General features: G+C 36.2%; 1 protein-coding gene across 1 annotated transcript in view; it reads left to right on the forward strand.

Annotated features, from left to right (window-relative positions):
• Zbbx (zinc finger B-box domain containing) overlaps positions 1-19457 on the forward strand; it is a 74385-nt gene that overhangs the window by 31712 nt on the left and 23216 nt on the right. The window contains exons 7-13 of the mRNA XM_057757120.1: positions 322-474; positions 4776-4950; positions 9198-9318; positions 15477-15586; positions 15907-16007; positions 17086-17165; positions 18981-19120. Coding sequence (XP_057613103.1) covers positions 322-474; positions 4776-4950; positions 9198-9318; positions 15477-15586; positions 15907-16007; positions 17086-17165; positions 18981-19120 — 880 coding nt within the window. The remainder of the gene's footprint in view (positions 1-321; positions 475-4775; positions 4951-9197; positions 9319-15476; positions 15587-15906; positions 16008-17085; positions 17166-18980; positions 19121-19457) is intronic.

Below are 19457 nucleotides of genomic sequence, written 5' to 3' on the forward strand. Positions count from 1 at the left end.
GTATATTTAGGAAAATAAATGTATGTACAAGTACATATACTTGTGTTCATGTGACAACATTAAATGAAAAATGGTATGTATTTGACTGAGAGCAAGGAGGGTATAGGGGAAGGTTTGAAACGAGAAATGCAAAGGGTAAAATTATATAATTTTATTATGATCTCAAATAAATGAAAAACAAAATGGTATTTTTTTATTTTAAGTAACAATTAAATTTTATTAAATTTCCTGAGTCGTACAACTCTGTAAACTTGATTTTTTTGTTTGTAAAATTCTTAGGCTCCTATAACCATATTGACAACACTCTTCCTTTTTTAATAGGCAAAATCTCAAATCTTATCGAACGTGTTAGATGTTGCTCATCAATTTATAAAGGAAGCAAACCCACCTAATGAAGGGAATCCGTCTCCAGAAGCATCCAGTAAAAGTCAAGAGAAACCTAAAGCCCCACTTCTTCAGGACAACAGCATTGAGGTAAACTGAGGACAAAGCAGACTATTTCCTGATCAACATCCATTCATGTCCATTACCAGAAACAGACATTTGGGGATGATACTTTACAATATTATGAGTTACTATTTACTCGTTTTAGTAATTGGATACACTCGACTATAAAAATAATTTTAAGATCACCTAGACTCCATTGAAAATTTTTTTTGAAATAAAAATTTACTGAAAATGTGAAATTCTGGGCATTTTGACCTTGTCAGGAATTATATGAATGTTGAAGAAAAACATTAAAATAAAATGTAGGATATAATATAACAATTTTGTCTTAGTTAGAATTTTCACATGCTCAAAATACAAAGACTTAGGCAATAGGCAATTTCATCAGTATATAAAGGTAGATGAGTGCCAAAATCTGGCAGTTTGTCAGATTAACTATTGATCACAAAATGTGCTACATATATTTTAATATTCACATGTATAATACATGTATATTTATGTGACATAGAGTCATAACAATATTTTTTAAAATGGATTGTATTTATTGAGGAAAAGTTAAATAAAAACTTCCCAAAAGTAGGAAGTTTCCAGGGAAAGAATCCTTTTCAATTACGTCTTTAGCAAGAAACACACTCTACATTCTGACTGACATTCTAATCCCCCTTCTCTTACATGGTATTCTGTTTGGGGAGGCCGCCATCTTCCCAGACTCAAAAGAGTCACACTTAAAGTATATTAATTGCAATACTGTTTGGCCAATAGTGTAAGCATATATCTAGCTAGCTCTTTCATCTTAAATTAACCCATTTCTATTATTTTTTATTTTACCAAGAGGCTCGTGGCCTACTGGCAAGGTTCTGGCTGGCAGCTCCTGTCTTTCTCCTCTGGAAGCTACATGACTTCTCATTGACTCTGCCTCCTTTCTCCCAGCATTTACTTTAGTTTTCCCGCTTAGCGTTAATCTGCCCTATCACAGGCCAAATAGCTTCTTTAACCAATAAAAGCAACACATATACAGAAGGACTTCCCACATCAGTATTCATTGTTTTCCAGTAGCTCACAGACTATGGTTTTCTTAGTCACAAAGCATTGTTACTTTACTAAGTTTGGGCTGAAATGAAGCCTCTTGAGTTTCAAGTTCATGTACATAAGTGTTCTATTTCAGCATGATATCTTTCCCGCAAAGGAGCTATGTGTGAACTTCTCTAGAATGTGGGCACATTTCCATGTATTTCTTTTCCCCATAGACCTGCCAAAGATGTATGTGAACCAACACTGGATGAGTTACAGCCTCATAATCGTGATATGATATATATGAAAAAAGCATTCTATTTTATCTAAATAATAGACTTTTGTCTTTCCTTTTCATACCGTATATTCTGATCATATAATCACCACTGTAATCACCTCTCAGCTCCTCTACACCTCCTACCACATGCAATTTCATGTCTTGTTCTCCTTCTTCTTAGAAAATATACAGGTTAATAAAACAAGTAAACCAGAAGAAAACAGTAAACATACAAAAAAAGAGAAAATGTTAAGAATTAGGAGACAGGGGGCTGGAGAGATGGCTCAGCGGTTAAGAGCATTGCCTGCTCTTCCAAAGGTCCTGAGTTCAATTCCCGGCAACCACATGATGGCTCACAACCATCTGCAATGAGGTCTGGTGCCCTCTTCTGGCCTGCAGACATACACAGAGACAGAATATTGTATGCATAATAAATAAATAAATATTAAAAAAGAATTAGGAGACAAAACAATGCGCATTTGGAAATGAAGATCTGATAGAAATGATTATCTAATAGAAATTTGTGTCGAGCTACTAATCAGCTTGACAATAACCTGAACTGATCTGGAGTTTCCATGAGCCTCTTGGGCAAACGTCTCAATTAGATGTAACCAATTCCTACTCCTGGAGGTTTCATTTAGTGTCAAGAGAGATCCGGTAGGGTTTTGCTCTTGGAAGCATTTTGCCAGTATTTTATTAAAGATTTTTGCATTGATGATCAAGAGACAGTCTGGTCTGTATTTCTGTTTCTTTGTTGCATTTTTGTGTGGTTTGGTATTAGGGTAACTGTAGCCTCATAAAGGGAGTTTGGCAATGTTTGCACCATTTCTATTGTGTGGAAAAAATTTGACAAGTATTGGAATTTTCTCTTCTTTGAAATTCTTATAACATTCTGTGATGAAGCCATTTAGACCTGGGCATTTTTTTTGGTGGGGAGACTTTTTTTTTATTGATTTCTTAAAGATTTCTGCCTCTTCCCTGCCACCGCCTCCCATTTCCCTCCCCCTCCCCTGATCAAGTCTCCCTCCCTCGTCAGCCCAAAGAGCAATCAGGGTTCCCTGTCCTGTGGGAAGTGCAAGGTCCACGCACCTCCATCCAGGTCTAGTAAGGTGAGCATCCAAACTGCCTAGGCTCCCACAAAGCCAGTACGTGTAGTGGGATCAAAAACCCATTGCCATTGTTCTTGAGTTCTCAGTAGTCCTCATTGTCCGCTATGTTAAACGAGTCCGGTTTTATCCCATGCTTTTTCAGACCCAGGCCACCTGGCCTTGGTGAGTTCCCGATAGAACATCCCTATTGTCTCAGTGTGTGGGTGCACCCCTCGCGGTCCTGAGTTCCTTGTTCGTGTTCTCTCTCCTTCTGCTCTTGATTTGGACCTTGAGATTTCAGTCCGGTGCTCCAATGTGGGTCTCTGTCTCTGTCTCCTTTCATTGCCTGATGAAGGTTAATATTCAGGAGGATGCCTATATGTTTTCCTTTGGGTTCACCTTCTTATTTAGCTTCTCTAGGATCACGAATTATAGGCTCAATGTCCTTTATTTATGGCTAGAAACCAAATATGAGTGAGTACATCCCATGTTCCTCTTTTTGGGTTTGGCTTACCTCACTCAGGATAGTGTTTTCTATTTCCATCCATTTGTATGCAAAATTCAAGAAGTCATTGTTTTTTACTGCTGAGTAGTACTCTAATATGTATATATTCCATACTTTCTTCATCCATTCTTCCATGAAGGGCATCTAGGTTGTTTCCAGGTTCTGGCTATTACAAACAATGCTGCTATGAACATAGTTGAGCATATACTTTTGTTGTATGTTAGGGCATCTCTTGGGTATATTCCCAAGAGTGGTATTGCTGGGTCCAGGAGTAGGTTGATCCCGAATTTCCCGAGAAACCGCCCTACTGCTTTCCAAAGTGGTTGCACAAGTTTGCATTCCCTCCAGCAATGGATGAGTGTACCCCTTTCTCCACAACCTCTACAGCAAAGGCTATCATTGGTGTTTTTTATTTTAGCCATTCTGACAGGTGTAAGATGGTATCTTAAAGTTGTTTTATTTCCTTAGGGGTTATAGGTCTATTTAAATTGTTTACCTGGCCTTGATTTAATTGTGGTATATGGAAGCTATCAAGAAAGTTGTCCATTTCTTTTAAATTTTCCAATTTTGTAGACTACAGGTTCTTGAAGTACAATCTGATGATTCCCTGGATTTCCCTCAGTGTCCATTGTTATGTCCCCCTTTTATTTCTAAAAAAAAAAAAAAACAAAAAAAACTTCCAAGATTTTAAGTGGAGAACTCTCTATGTAGGTGATATTTGAGAAATTGATAGCATGAGGAAAATCGCTGTGTAAAGAAGGCCCTGAAGAGGAAATTGACCTGATGGTTCACACTTCTCCAAGATTGTAAGAATAGCTGGAATAGGTTGAGTGATGGGGGAAAGAGGAAATGACGGTATAGGTCAAGGAGAGAGAAAGTACTTTAGGCACTATGTATACCCCGAGAGAAACTTTGAATTATAGAGAATTAAAAGGTTTTGAGCACACTGACAGGAAGGGATAAAATCACGCACACACACACACACACACACACACACACACACACAAATCTATACTCATATTAACTAATATAATTGCATACCTATAATCCCATAACTCAGAAGACAAAAGTCAGATATCTCAAATCTGAGAACAGTCGTGGCTACATAGAGAATTAGACCCTATCTCCTAAGCACAAAGCTGCTCTAACGTGAGAAGGTAAGGGGCATAAGGTTGGGGAAGGAAGAAGGATGGATAATGTGTACCTATCAGGAACAGCTGTAGAGGCGAAAGAACAGACATAAAAATCATCAGTTTATAGTTTCTTACATTATCATCTTCTGAGAAGACCATTTGTAACTACCAATAGAGTTTTAAAGAAAACAATAAAGTATTTAGATGAATGTTATATAAAAACATATTCTTCTGAATTCAATATTTCTGCTTTCAAGTCTTATAAAATGCAGGATGTTTAATAAATACTCTTTGCTACATTTTTAACTTGCTAGGTAGAAACTACAGCAGCAGAAGGAGGAGAAAGTACAAATTCAAGGTACAAGCCCTTGTGTGAAGTGCCTTTTGATGAAGAAGCATCTGCCCAGTCTTTTCGGGAAGTCTTAACTCAGTGGAGAGCTGGACAACAGGAGGAAAACAAACAGCAGAACGAACATGCAGCAAAACCAGGTATGGGCATTGTTCAAATATTCGTATAACAAAATAAAGAAATCTTCATGTCTTTCCACTCCTGGCAAAACACAAATTCTCAAAAACAATAAAGAACAATTTGCTACAGCATCTCAAGGGAGTTTTGTGCACACACTAGGTGGTCATTGGTGAGTTGTTTCATATTTATGAGGCATGCAATGATTGTGGAGCATGTTTGCGTTGGTTTTCTATGTAAATTCAGATCATCGGATCAACAGAGCATTAAAGCATCGGCTGTTCTTTTTCTTCTGCAAGGAAGCAGTCATTAGAAGATGATTCCGTTTTAGATCTACTGTTGTAATCTATCAGGTGAGGCAGTCTGTGGGGCAGGAAAGCCAACAACCCTGTAGATACATTAGGTCTATAATACTTCTTTTCAGTATAACCAAATCTCTGACAGAGCAACCTAAAGGATGAACAATTTATTTTAGCTCACAGTTGGAGATGATACAGCCCATCAAAATAAGGGAATAAACAGGTGACTTCAAAGTCACAGGAGCAGATGACTGGACTCCTTGTTTCTTCCACCACAGTAGAGCAGGCAGCAGAGACAAGGCAGGAAGGAGAATGCTGCTACATGCCTCACAGCGTGCCTCCGGGGGCTTTACTTCCTCCAGTGAAGCCTCAACCTCCATAAACTGCACAGCCTCCAAAACAGAACCATGAACTGAGCAGATGGGAGAACAAATGTTTGCATGGAAACTGTAAACCATAACTTGCAGGTTGAATATATAACCACAGGAAACCTCACAGATTTTCGTTTGTAACATTTTTTCTTTCCTTAAAAAAAATTTCTTTCTTGGAGCTGGTGGCTCACACCTTTAATGCCAGCACTCAGGAGGCAGAGGCAGGCAGATCTCTTTGAGTTCGAGGCCAGCCTGGTCTACAAGAGCTAGTCCCAGGGCAGGCACCAAAGATACAGAGAAGCCTTGTCTCGAAAAGAACAAAACAATCTTTGCAATGTTTTAGTTTCAATTTTTGGTTTACATATAAAATAATAGGTTTCTTTATGGCATATTCACATGAACTATACTGACTAATTTTTGTGTCAATTTGACATAAACTGGAATCATTTGAGAGGATCAAATCTCAGTTGAGCAAATACCTCCATTACATTGGGTTGTAAGGCAAGTCTATATGGCATTTTCTAAATGAGTTCTTAATGTAGAAATGCCTTGCCCATTGTGACTGGGGCTGTCTCTAAGGTGGTTCTATAAGAAAGAAGGCTGAACAAACCAGAAGAAGCAAACCGCTAAGTAACATTTATCCATGACTACCACATCTGCTCCTGCCTCCAGGTTCCTCCCCTGTTTAAGTTCTTGACCTGACTTCCTTCAGTGGTGAACAGTAGATTGTACATGCAATAAAACCTTTCCTCTGCAACTTGCTTTTGGTTCCTCACAGCAATAGTAACCCTAAGACAGCCTCTCTCTATATTAGTAGAATGTAACCAGGAAATTCAATGAAGAAAAGACAATACACAGAACCCCAGAAATACACTTAAATTCCAACTTTTTGAGTTTATAATAATTTATTACACATGAAGTAAATGATAGAGCCTGGCTTTGAATCTTTTTCATATTGGGTACATTGGAAATATTTTCTTAGACATAAATATTGAAAGAATCTTGCATTGCAAATCTTAGAGGTATTATAAAAGTTGAAACACTAGTACAGAAGCTCTTAACCTGCTACAGAATGTAGACATTTGCTGTAAGCTAGGTCAGCTAGTCAATGTTCTGAATGGAGTGGGAAAAAGGTCATAGACAGCACATGAATGAATGAGTGTACTGTGCTGCAATAAAGCCTCGTATTTATGAATACAGAAATCAGTCACAGGAAAATGATAAGTCAGATTTGGACAACAAGCTCTAGTGTGGTGATCCTTGACTCAAACACATTTTTTTCTATTTCTGTCACTAGTTATAATCATAAATAATGGTACAATTCATATAGCAGGGGTAAGGATGTTACTTCACTCTCTAATTCGAGACTTTTATCTCTCTTAGGCTTGGTAGCATTTTGTAGTCTGCAGCACCTTTGTTTACTAGAATCTACCCATAGACATTGGTGGGCCATTAGGTGGATGTCACAAGGCCACGTAGGTGAACAGGGAACAATGGCCTCTCACTAAGAATGGTTATACTTTTTCTCATGAAAGCTGCAGTGATCTATCTTCATGGGTAAATACACATGTCAGGTACAGATTTGTTTACCCTGCTTGCAGTAAGCTAGGTAAGATCTTGAAATATAACCCTGATATATTTCCAGGGATGTCAGTACTTGAGATGAGAACAGCTGCATTACCAGAAATGTTAATCCTCCACTAAACTAGATAAACATGAACTACTCAGAAATGTCCTTTCATAAATTGGCACTCCATCTGAAGAGTGTAAGAGTATTTTGTTGTTCTTTTCATCATGAACACTTAATATTTTCAGACACTTAGAATTTGGATCATATAATGGGGATAAATACAATGCTTAAATTGTATAGCTGTAATTGCAAATTACTTTAAGAATCCTTGAATTTAATACCACCCAGCGTATCAGCATGCTTTAAACATCTAGGTTGTCCAGTTATTTCAGTCACTGATTTTTACCTTAAATTTAGTCATCCATACACTCCTTTAGGTGCTTTCTCTGGCCTGGGCTTTTCTGTGAGCTAAGGCTGTTTTTTCTCTGCCCTTTCTTGCTGAAATGTTCCCTCATTGGCTTATTTGGACTCCTCTACTCTGGATCTTTGTGCTGTGTATTAAGGAAACTGCCCCCATCACAATGAGATAAGTGTTAGACCAGTTCCTAGAAAAAAAGGCAGCTGAGCCAACAACAAGGCAAGGGGGCCCTAGCAACAGCTCATGAGCCTTTCTCTGAGGAATGTCCTTGAATTGACTAGCATGCATGGTTTCAACAAAAGTATCTTGCTCAACGTATACTTAGCTAAAGAGTGTTCTCCTAGCGATTTGTGATTGTCATTAACCAAAGATATCAAAACACTGATAAGCACATGAAGCTGGGCCAGGCCTTGTCTTCATTTGCTGAGACTGTCACTGGTGAATGGAGAAAGGGGAACCACAGGCTATTTGCTTTCACCCCTACTTCCTTCTAATGTTTCCAGATTTGGGAGTCATTTCTCAAGCACAGTTGTTCTTTTCTCTGAAAAATGTTCTTCCTTATTCCTACCTTCAACTTTTCTGCCTCAGTTCTTTTAACTTCAGTGAGGTGTGTGCACACATATGCACGCACACACAAACACACACACATACCCCTGCCCCTCCTGCTATAATGTTCATATCCAAAATTCACATTCTTAATTCTTTTTCTTCTTCCATTTACTAGATTCTAGTTGTTGCTCTTAGGATTTCTTTTCTCTCTTTTCATCAAAGAAGTTGACTAACTCCCTTATTTTGCTTATTTAACTGCTTTCACCTGGATGCTCCTCAATGCTAGCCACTAAAGTCTTCACTATGAGGTTAGGACCAGCTTAGCACTAGAATCCCTAAAAATTTTGTTTTGAAACTTCATCACACCCTTTTCCCATTTTCTTCCAGCATTTCATTCTGGGGGATGCTGCAAGCTCGAGAGTGGGGCGGTATCTGGAGGTCAGAAAAGCGACCAGTCCTGGATTTATCAGCTTCCTTTTCTCAGATGCTTTGTTGTTTTCAAGTAGTTTTGTAGTCAGTGGAACTTCAGAAATAATAGCATTTGCATGTCTATGACTTCAAAGGCAACCGTTTGCGGGAACCCATGTTATCTTCATTCTGAATAAGATATTTCAAAGTATTTATTTTCAAAGATATTACAAAGTATTTATTTTTATTTCCCATGATATTTACATATTATTAGAAATGGCTGTAATACATACTTTTGATTGTACATGTGTCTCTGTGTGAGGATTCTACAGTGATGGTATTTACCTTGTTTCTTTTAAGAGCATGTTGTTTTTGTAAAGCTTTTGAGTCATATAGTTTTTTTTTTTGGATGAGATTTTGAAGATACTGTCCACAGAATCGTGTATTAAAACCAATGTTTTAGAAATCCTTTAACATTATTTACATCTTGGACTTGATATTATATCAACATCATATGTCATAATATAATAACAAATATCCTTACAGAGATAGGTACCAAAGAACTGATCTCCACAAACAATTGACTATCTAAAGAAAGAATATGATAATTCACAGGCATGGCTACATTAATTATGTGCAGTGTGTATTTTTATAGACTCAGTGGAGGAATGTGAAGTACAAACGAATTTGAAAATTTGGACAGAACCAATTAATATCGAATTTACAGAAGACAGTCTGACATATATGGAAAAATTATGGCTTAAAAAACACAGAAGGTATGTAGTAGAATTTTGCTGTTTGTTAGGAAATAGAAGTTATTTATGTTTCCTCTTTGTGGGACATGGCTTTATGAAGAAATTTTGTATGTATATTACTTATTTTTATATCTAATTTTAAAGCAATTTTAAATTCCTGTGAAGCTTTGACTATTAGCAACAATTTTAATTACTTAATCTATATGCAAATACATATAGGGTATAGTCTATCCTTGAGAAATATAAAAAGATATGTAGGTGCAGAAAAGGTTTTAAGAATAATAACAAAAGCATGCAATAAATAAAAAATTGCTTCAAAGAGATTTTGATGGCCAGGCATTGGTGGTGCATGCCTTTAATCCCAGCATCTGAAAGGCAGAAACAACAGATATCTGTCAGTTCAAGGCTAACCTGGTATACAGAGTGAATTCCAGGACAGTCAGGGATACACAAAAAATTATGTTTCACAAAACCAAACAAACACAAAAAAGATAGACTTTGCTGTGTTTTTCATAGTTATTTGAGATTTTATTTTACAAATCTATTAAACTAAAACTGATCTTTAGAATCAACTTAACATTAATTATATATTTATTTTATACTTTAACTCTAGTCTTTTATTCAAGGACCTATGGCCAGATACGTGGTGTTATAATTTGTTTAAAAACCAAGGTTGCAACATGAAACCAACATGATAGATGAGTAGATGTTATCATCCTTGGTAATTTTAACAAAGTTTCTGACTTGGCACATCACAAACTCAATTTATTACACAGCAGAGATGCCTACACTAAGTTCCTTCCAGCTTTCTAGAGGATGGGGAAATCACATTCTTTGGTAGGTCTGATGCTAAGTTCCGAGTTGTCATGGTTCTGAGGCCTCATGAGTGACTTGGGGCTAGGGTGGTGGCTTCTGGTCACATTTTGAAGGACCAAATGCAGGGGAAACTCTCTAGAGTGAGGCTGGAAAGTGATTGCAAGGCATGTGCATCATCATAGGGAAAACAATCTCCTTTTTGAGGTAGCCGAATGTTCTCAAACATATTTCCTGTGAGTGTTATTTTGTCTTCAAGTTTTTTCTAAGCCTATTCCTAACTCTACTTTGCCATTCCGCTGATGATTTCCCAGTTCTTTTGCATTTAAAAATTTGAGTTCTTCAAGGCAGGGTATTATTTTCCTTCTTTTATCTTTAATTAGTGCTCACCTACTGACTGTGTGTGTTGTATGGGGGCATCTGTTGGAGCATTGTCAGACTTCCAGGGACCACACCCCTAAAGAGAAGTGACCCAGCCTCCCCTAGCAGCTATCAACTATCAATCGATCCTCAACTAGGGTGGGGCTCCTGAACTCCTTTCCCATACCATCTCCTTCCCTAACAGTTACTGTGTGTTAATGTATGCAATAACCCTGTCATCCTCAGAATACATCCTTTCTTGCCACTCTTCCCTAAATTCTGTTTCCTCTTCCAGGTTGTTCTCTTATCCCTGAAAAGAGGGGGCATGTGGTAGATATTCCGCTTATGGCTGAGCACACCACAGACACTTATTCTGTACATTTCAGTCACTGCCAAGTCTTTTTAAGATGTTGCTCCACTATACAAAGAAGGTTTTCTGATGAGGATTGAGGGTTGCATTAATCTATAGGTAGAGAGATCTGTGTTCAGAAAGTAGATAAATACTATGTCTTTTGGCAAAATAATAGCAGTGGGTACTCTCCTAGGTCTAGGAACTCTCAGCCACAAATTCTTGGACAGATTTACTTTATATTTACATGGATTTCTATCAATAATACTGAGTATGAGGGATAGATAAATAAGTCTGTGAAGTACTTGTGATACAAACACAAGAACCTAACTTAATCCCAGAACCCACATAAAAATGCTGTGTGTTAACAATCCCAGTGCCACGGAGGCAGAGACAAGCAGATATTTGGAACAATTTGGCCACACAGGCAAAATCAAGACCAGGCAAAATCACGATCAGTGAGAGACTACATACAATAAAATGGAGAGTAGTTGAAAAATTACATGTATGAATGGCCAGCCTTCCCACACTGCCACACACATGAGCATATGGATTCATATACTTGTTTATACAAAACACACACATACAGAAACACACACAAACATAAAGTCATGATCAAAACTATTTCAATAATAATTTACTGAATTTTTGAAGAGCAGATGAAGAGGTGACTACTGTTAAAAGAGGCATTTTTGTCTTTATTTATGTGGGAGGTTCCAGAGTTGGAATAACAGAAATCAAGATTTTGTTTGTATTAGCTAGTTGCTTACTCATGGGCAAAGCACTTAAATATTATTGGTATAAATTTTCTCTAATTTAATATACTGAATTTAGAATAATTAATTGGTAGTACCCCTGTTATTTAACCCTGCTATTAGGATTCTTATGTTTTTACTTACAGAATCACCCATCTATCAGTAAGCAGAATATTGCTAGGCATCGTTACATTGACAATTTTTTCCAATCATTGGTTCTATCCTAAGTGTCTGGGCCATCCAACCTGTGTTCCTGGCACTCAGGTAGCGTCAGAGGTAGACTCTCTCTCTCATGGCTGTGAACCTGCAGCTGTTCTAGTCCTTGGTTGGCCACTCTTACAATTTCTGCACCACCCTTACTTACTCTAGAACATCCCATAGGCAGGACAGACAATAGGTTGAAGGTTATGTGATTGGTGTTCGAATACCTCCACTGTAAGTCTTGACTGGTACAGGTAAAAGCCAGTTCAGGGTATGTAGTGATATCTCTAGGCGTCTTAGCTGTGATCATCCCTGTAGATTCCTGGGAGTTTCCCTTGCACCAGGATTTTATCTGACTGTGAAATGCCCCCTTCCTCTTTCCAGAAATTGCTTTCAGTACTCTCTCCCTGTCCACCCTCAACCTGTTCTCTCATGTTCCTATTCCCACCCATCCCATCTCCCCAACTCCACCCATGAAGCCTTCTCTATTTACCATTCTCAGGGAGATATGAGTAGTTCCCTTGAACCCACCTTGTTACCTAGCCACTCTGGAGTTGTGAACTGTAGTATATTGATCATATATCTATTTATGAGTGAGTACAAAATACGTTTATCTTATGGTTCTGGGTTACCTCACTCAGGATGATTTTTTTTCTAGTTCCATTCATTTGCCTTTGAATTTCATGATGTCATTGTTTTTAACAGCTAAGCAATACTCCGTGTGTAAATGAACCACGTTTTATTTATCCATTCTTCAGTTGAAGGACATCTAGGTTGTTTTAAGATCATGAATATTACGAATAAAGATGCTATGAACACAACTAAGCAAGTTTCCTTCTGGTATGATTGAGCATCCCTTGGGTATATGCGCAAGAGTGGTATAACACGGTCTTGAGGTAAATTGATTCAGAATTTTCTGAACAAGCACCATATTGTTCTCCAAAGTGGCTGTATGTATTTGCACTCCTCCCAACAATGGAAAGCTGTTGCTCCTCCTCCACATTCTGTCCTGTTATTAATGCTTTTGATTTTAGCCATTCTGACAGGTGTAAAATGGAATTTCAGAACTGTTTTGATTTGCATTTGTTGGAGGAAGGCCACTTGTTTGTTCCTGGCCACTTAGCCCTGAAACAATCACACAGAAACTCTATTAATTAAATCACTGCCTGGCCGATTAGCTGTAGCTTCTAATTGGCTAACTCTTACATATTAATTTAACCCATTTCTAGTAATCTGTGTATTGCCACATGGCTGTGGCTTACCAGCTAAATTTCCTGCATCTTTCTCTTGCAGAGCTACATGGCTTCTCTCTAACTCTACCTTCCTCCTCCCATGCTATAGGTCAAGCCAGTTCCTTATTAACCAATAAAAGCAACACATAAACAGAAGGATCTCCCACACCATGCATTTTGCTAACTGCTGAGAATTTTGAAATTTTTTTAAGGATTTTTCAATTATCTGAGATTTTTCTATTGTGTATTCTCTGTTTAAATCTGTATCACATGTTTTAATTTGATTATTTTGTTTTTTGATGACTGCTTTCTTGTATTCTTTATATATTTTGGAGATCAGTCCTCTTTTAGATGTGGGGCTGGTAAAGCTCTTTTCCCATTCTGTAAGTGACTCTTTTGTCCTATTTACAAAGTCCTTTGCCATATTGAAGTTTTTTAGTTTGTTGAGGTTCTTATTTAGTTTCTTATTAATCGTTGATCTTAGTGTCTGTGCTACTAGTGTTCTACTCATTAAGTTGTCCCTGTGCCAATGCGTTCAAGGATATTTCCCACTTTCTCTTCTAGCAGGGTCACTGTAACTGGATTTATGTTGAGGTCTTTGATCTACTTGGACTTGGAGATTTATAGCATGATAGATGTGGCTGTATTTGTCTTCTACATGCCGATAACCAGTTATGCTAGCACCATTTGTTGAAGATGCTTTCATTTAACCATTTGTATAACTTTGGCTTCTTTATCAAAAATCAATTGTATATAGGTTTGTGGATTTATGTCTGGGTCTTCAATTTGTTTCTATTGATTCACCAGTCTGTTATGCCAATAGTGTGTTGTTTTGATTACTTTAGCTCTATAGTAGAGCTTGAAATCAGGGTTAGCAATACCTCTGGAAGTTCTTTTATTTACAGAATTGTTTTAGCTATTCTAGGTTTTTTGTTTTTCTATATGAAGTTGAATATTGTTCTTTCAATGTCTGTAAATATTATGTTGGAATTTTGATGGAAATTGTGTTGGAAATATAGAATGCTTTTTGTAAGATGCCCACTTTTCTATGTTATTACTATTGATCCATGAGCATGGGAGATCTTTTCATCTTCTGATATTTTTTTCTAATTTTTTTTCTTTAAATATTTGAAGTTCTTTTCATACACTCCTTCACTTGTTCGGATAGAGTTACTCAATATAAATATTATTTGTGGCTAATGTGAAGGGTGTTGTTTTCCTGATTTCTTTTTCAGCCCATTTATCATTTTTACATAAGATGGCTACTGAAATTTTGAGTTAATCTTGTATCTAGCCACTTCACTGAAAGTGTTTATCAGTTTTAAGAGTTCCATGTAGAATTTCTGGGGTTGTTTACGTACACTCTCATATCATTTGCAAATATAAATAACTTAGTCAAACTCTGGGTGGAAGGAATCTCTCAAAGAATTTTTGTAAAAGATAAAGATTAGAAATACAATAGATTTTGTATTTATGTGATTTGTACAATATTTAGAAAATGCAGCTGTTGTATTTTCAAGAAGGAAACTATATACTGCAAAATGAGACTATAGCTAGGAATGTGTGCTTGATGAGGCTAGGGCCTCAGATTCCTGCTCTTGTTGTTTTCTCTGCCTATGTAATTTAGAACAACTAGGTTCTCCACTTTTCCCCTCAATTTCATCTTTCAAAAAGAGGATCATAGTAGAGATTATTTAATCTAATGTCTAATAACACTGAAAGTACCAAAAGGAGTTAGAACTAAAATGGGCAATTTTAAACTTTCTTTTGGCGTTAACAATATCAATGAGATAGCCTTGTCTTTTCGATGGCAAACACGTGTGCTTGCAGGATCTGTGAGGGTGGAGCCGCTGTCTTTAATTACCTCACACATGAACTTTCTCCTCACAATTCTCTGAACATCATCCAGAATTAATACACACTCTTGAACTCTGAAAATTTTCAAGCTCTATCTTTTCCATTTGAAGCAGGCTGCTTCCATCCTAGATGTTAATTAGGTAATAGATGCCACAGACATTACAGCGCACATTTTTATAATGTGACCCCATTTTACCACTCTTATGGTGTGCTGAAAATTTAGCTAAATGTCCGCAGGATGCCTTAGAACTCATTACTATAGTGCTGTGTGTGTGAGATAAAACATATACTTGCAAATTAGCTTTGTCAACAACATGCCATGTATTTTGGACTCCATAAGGCTTTTGAGAGAATACTGACTTATGTGATGACTTTGGTCTTCATTTAAAACAAAACACAGTATGCAGTTGAAAAACTCCTTGGGTGATGTGGAATTGATTTAAAAACTTTCATTAAATTAAAATTTTATTAATCACAATAATCTGAGAATTAATATTATGGTGAAAATGTCATCATTAATTTTCAATTCTCATTCACTTGAGAAGTACACATCTTGTCCAGGCAAGTTCTATTGATATTTTTCTCTTTGATTATGTTTTTATTGTTTTATAGAACTCCACAGGAACAACTTCGGAACATACTATTAAATACGTCCCCACATCCCTCTGAAGCTACTATGGAGGCACAGAGCTCTCAGAATGAAAATGATGTTGATAGCGACGGTCAGTTGAGCTTTAACTAGATCTTTAACACTTATTGCTTAAAATTATATAAATAAGCAATTATTAATGCATGCTTTTAACTTTTGTCCATGTATCATTCTTATCTCAACTAATTAAACTCCATCTCCTTTTATTTGGTATAGTAGCTGACTTTAAACTCAATAGCTTTATGTTTTGCTTGAGCTGAAGGAATTGATAGTGTTTCCATCTTCGTGTTGATTCACAAATGACTGCTCTTTTATTTGAGACAGTAATATTTCTAGAAAACAAATGATCAGACATGTTGTTTGCTAATATTGTTTTCCAATTTTTCTTCCTAGTTGAGGAGATCAAAGTTCAATATCCACCTCTTTTTATGCCAGTAGAAAAATTGAATATAGAGAGACCTCCACCATCTCTAACAATAGTAGAACTGGATGGTGTAAGTAGATAATGTTCAAAGTCTTCAACATGGAAAACATGTAATAGCTATATCTTATTATTATCAGTAAGATTTTGCTAAAAATTGATTAGAGTTTAAGAAGAATTTTACGTTTGGATTCCAGATGGTTGATAAATATAAAACTATAATTTTTATTATAAAGAATAGATCTGCATGCAAATGTAACATTTCTACTTTTCATTGGATGTGAACTCATGTTTTCTGTGTTAGTTCATAGAGTATAGTTTTGGTGTCTCTTTAGTTCTTTGTTTTTCTGAGGCTTTCACAAAAAGATCAGTTTCATTACATGGAATGTTATTTAAATATAATTAAGTGTAAATGTGGTTTCTATAATATCATTAATATTATTTTCCTTTAAAGGAAAAGACAGTGTTTATAGTTTGAGAGGTTTTACAATAATGTCAGCACATCTTTGGAAGTTACAATGGAACCAGAGATAGCCAAGCAGAGCTCAAACAAAATGACTCAGATGTGATCCAGTCCCTGTGTTTTGACTTCCTACTTATCTAATAGTTGAATTACCACATTCTCCAAATCATTTTGACTTGGGGGTTTGCTGTTTCAGAAATTAAGAATGCAGAGTCTACATCTTGCTCCTTCTACGGCTGCTATATTGACAGCTGCTACAGCTTTACTTTCCTTTATCGATGTTCCATTTAGTCTCGACATAAGTGAGAGACGTTAGTCAAATACACACATACTTTCACACATACATATATACACCCATGCATACACACATATACACACCTTTTATTAAAATTTGGGTTCTTTAAATAAACTGTAGACAGACAGTAAGAAAACTGGGAAAGCTCTAGTCACTAATCTACTGGGATTGACAGTTGTTGCTTAAGTTTCTATTATTGGTCGCAAATGTGACAATTGTAAAGTTGAATGAAATATTTAGTGCCCTCAAGGAAGAACAGTTGAATCTGGTCTCTCTGAAACATGTGTGATTTAGCTAGAGTCATTTGTAGGGAAAAATATAAACATTACCAACACTTAACTGGCTAGTGAACTTATTGAGCATACTAATATTATGAAACATGTATTTAATAAGACTCAGGAAGCAGACATTGAGGAACCAGAGAACGCTGTACCTTACAGAGTTGAATTAGCTGATGCAGAGAGCCAATTAAGGTAAGATTATTTTCATTTATTTTGGTTACTCTTTTGGGATTTCTTTTTAGCATCCCTCTTCAAACACTAATCACAAAGGGCAGGGCCATGGTAGTATTTGTCTAACATGAATGAGGCCTTTGGGTTGATTTGATCTACAGATCAGCAAAAAAAATAATAATACCAACTAATATATCCATGAAATTATCATCCATCTCTCTAGTTGAATATATATTAATGTTAAATTTTCTTAAGTCATGTAGAAATTTCTACATATTCCTTTTTACATATAAAACAATCATTTCTTTGTCTAACATTTGTATTACTTTATATACAGTATTGTGAAATTTGTGATTATCATTTGAAGTAATTTTCCAAGTCAGATAAAGTTTATATCAGCCTTCTTTTCTTTAACAATCCTATTTGACTGTGCTTTCTTTGGAACTGTAAAATAAGAAGTTACATAAGTGATCAGGTTCAGGAGCCCGCTAGCATAATACTGCTCAGTAGGCAAAGCCTAAAATATGATTTGCAAAAGAAGTATAGTAGCTCACTTTACAATAGTTTTGTGCTATTGTGCCATTTCCATATAAACAATGAAATCTATTTTTTTTCTTGCTAGTAAAGTTCAATATTACCCCCCTTTCTATGAACTGTAGAATTTCTGGTGTCTAATCACAAAGCTCAATGTGACTCAACAGTGGCATGCAGCTTCTGGTAAGCACCTCCTCTGATGGTGCTGCATTTACATCAGCTTCTGCCCTTCCCAATGCATTACAGCAGCTCTGAATCAAAGTGATGCCCAGGAACTCTAGGCAGCTCTTTGTTTGAACATAGGGTCTCAAATGGTGAACAGCAGAGATGCAGATGTTTTAACAGGAGACACTTTCTGATCAGTACTTGAGAGGCTAATATCTGTTATTGTGTTTCCTGAAGGAAATGAAAGACAGTTCTGCTTGCTTCTTTAAAAAAAAATCTAGTAATTAGTTAATAATTTATTAAGTGTCCTGTGTATTACTAATTTATTAAGTGTCTGTGTATTCTGTATGTTGGCATATACTTGCATGTGAAGATCAGAGGACAGCTTGTAAGGAGTTCTCTCCTTCTACCATATAGGTTGGATTGAACTTAAGTTATAAGACCTGGTAACAAGTCTCCATTCACACTGAATCATCATTCTGACCCCTATTTTCTTCTTTCACCAATATTATCCTATGTCTTCTTTGACTCCCGTGTAATTCGCTAAAAGTGGTGAAGGGAACTATCCGATATGGTTTGGCATTAGTCTTACTGCATTGGTTTGTAGGTACCTACAGAACGATACTACTCGTTTTTCTTTGAATCGTGAGTGACCTGAGATGACATTTTGATTAAAAATAATCTGTGAGTTTTTGATTATAGAGTTTACATAAAAATCTGGGGTTGTGCAGTCTGTTGTGAATGTTGCAGTACAACTGTGTATATAGATAGTATACATTGTTGGCAACCATAATATATTATATACTGCTTTTAACTTTCACCTCCTAATGGGGGTGCAGATATATTCTTGACAAGCTGTGGTTGAAATTTTACCAAATTTTAATGTTCTTGAAAGATATCAGAATTCAAACATATCAATATATTATTAAGTAGAAACTTCTATTAGAATTTTGCAGTTTAGTTGCAGTTAATGACATATATTTCTTGTAAATAATACAACTTAGCTTATAATGTATAGAATATGTTTACTGGATTTAAAGCCAATATTATATTTTAATCTTATGTAACTAAAACCCAGAACTTTCAGAGACTATTCCTTCCAACTTGTTATTTGTGCTTGTTCCCAAAACATGAAAGTTCTACATTTCCTGATTATCAGAATTGCTTTCCACGTGAAAATGGCATCCATCAACATCTTGTTTTCAACAAAGGAAAAACAGATCTCTTAAGTCTTTGTTTGAGAACAAATTCTACATACCGTAAGGATGACTTAAAAGGTAATGTTCTCCTTTTGGCTTAATATATCTTAATAAATGAATGCGGATAATTTAATAACACCAAAGATGTAGTAGTCCAGGAACATTTTTCTTATTTTTCTGGTCATTATAAAACCAGAAAAAGTAATACTTGTAAGAAAATTGATTGAGAACATGTAATTCTCTTGTAAATAATCTTTTAATCAATAGATAACAGTGTAGTATTTATAAGCAATTACAATCTATATGGGACTCTATAAAATTTATTATGGGGTAAATGAGCATTTTAAAGCTTACACAGAAGAAATTTACATGGTGCCCATGACCTTGGGAAGAGGGTTGAAGGGGAGGGGAGAAG

The sequence above is a fragment of the Chionomys nivalis genome, chromosome 24 (genome assembly GCF_950005125.1).
Source record: "Chionomys nivalis chromosome 24, mChiNiv1.1, whole genome shotgun sequence".
Taxonomy (NCBI): domain Eukaryota; kingdom Metazoa; phylum Chordata; class Mammalia; order Rodentia; family Cricetidae; genus Chionomys; species Chionomys nivalis.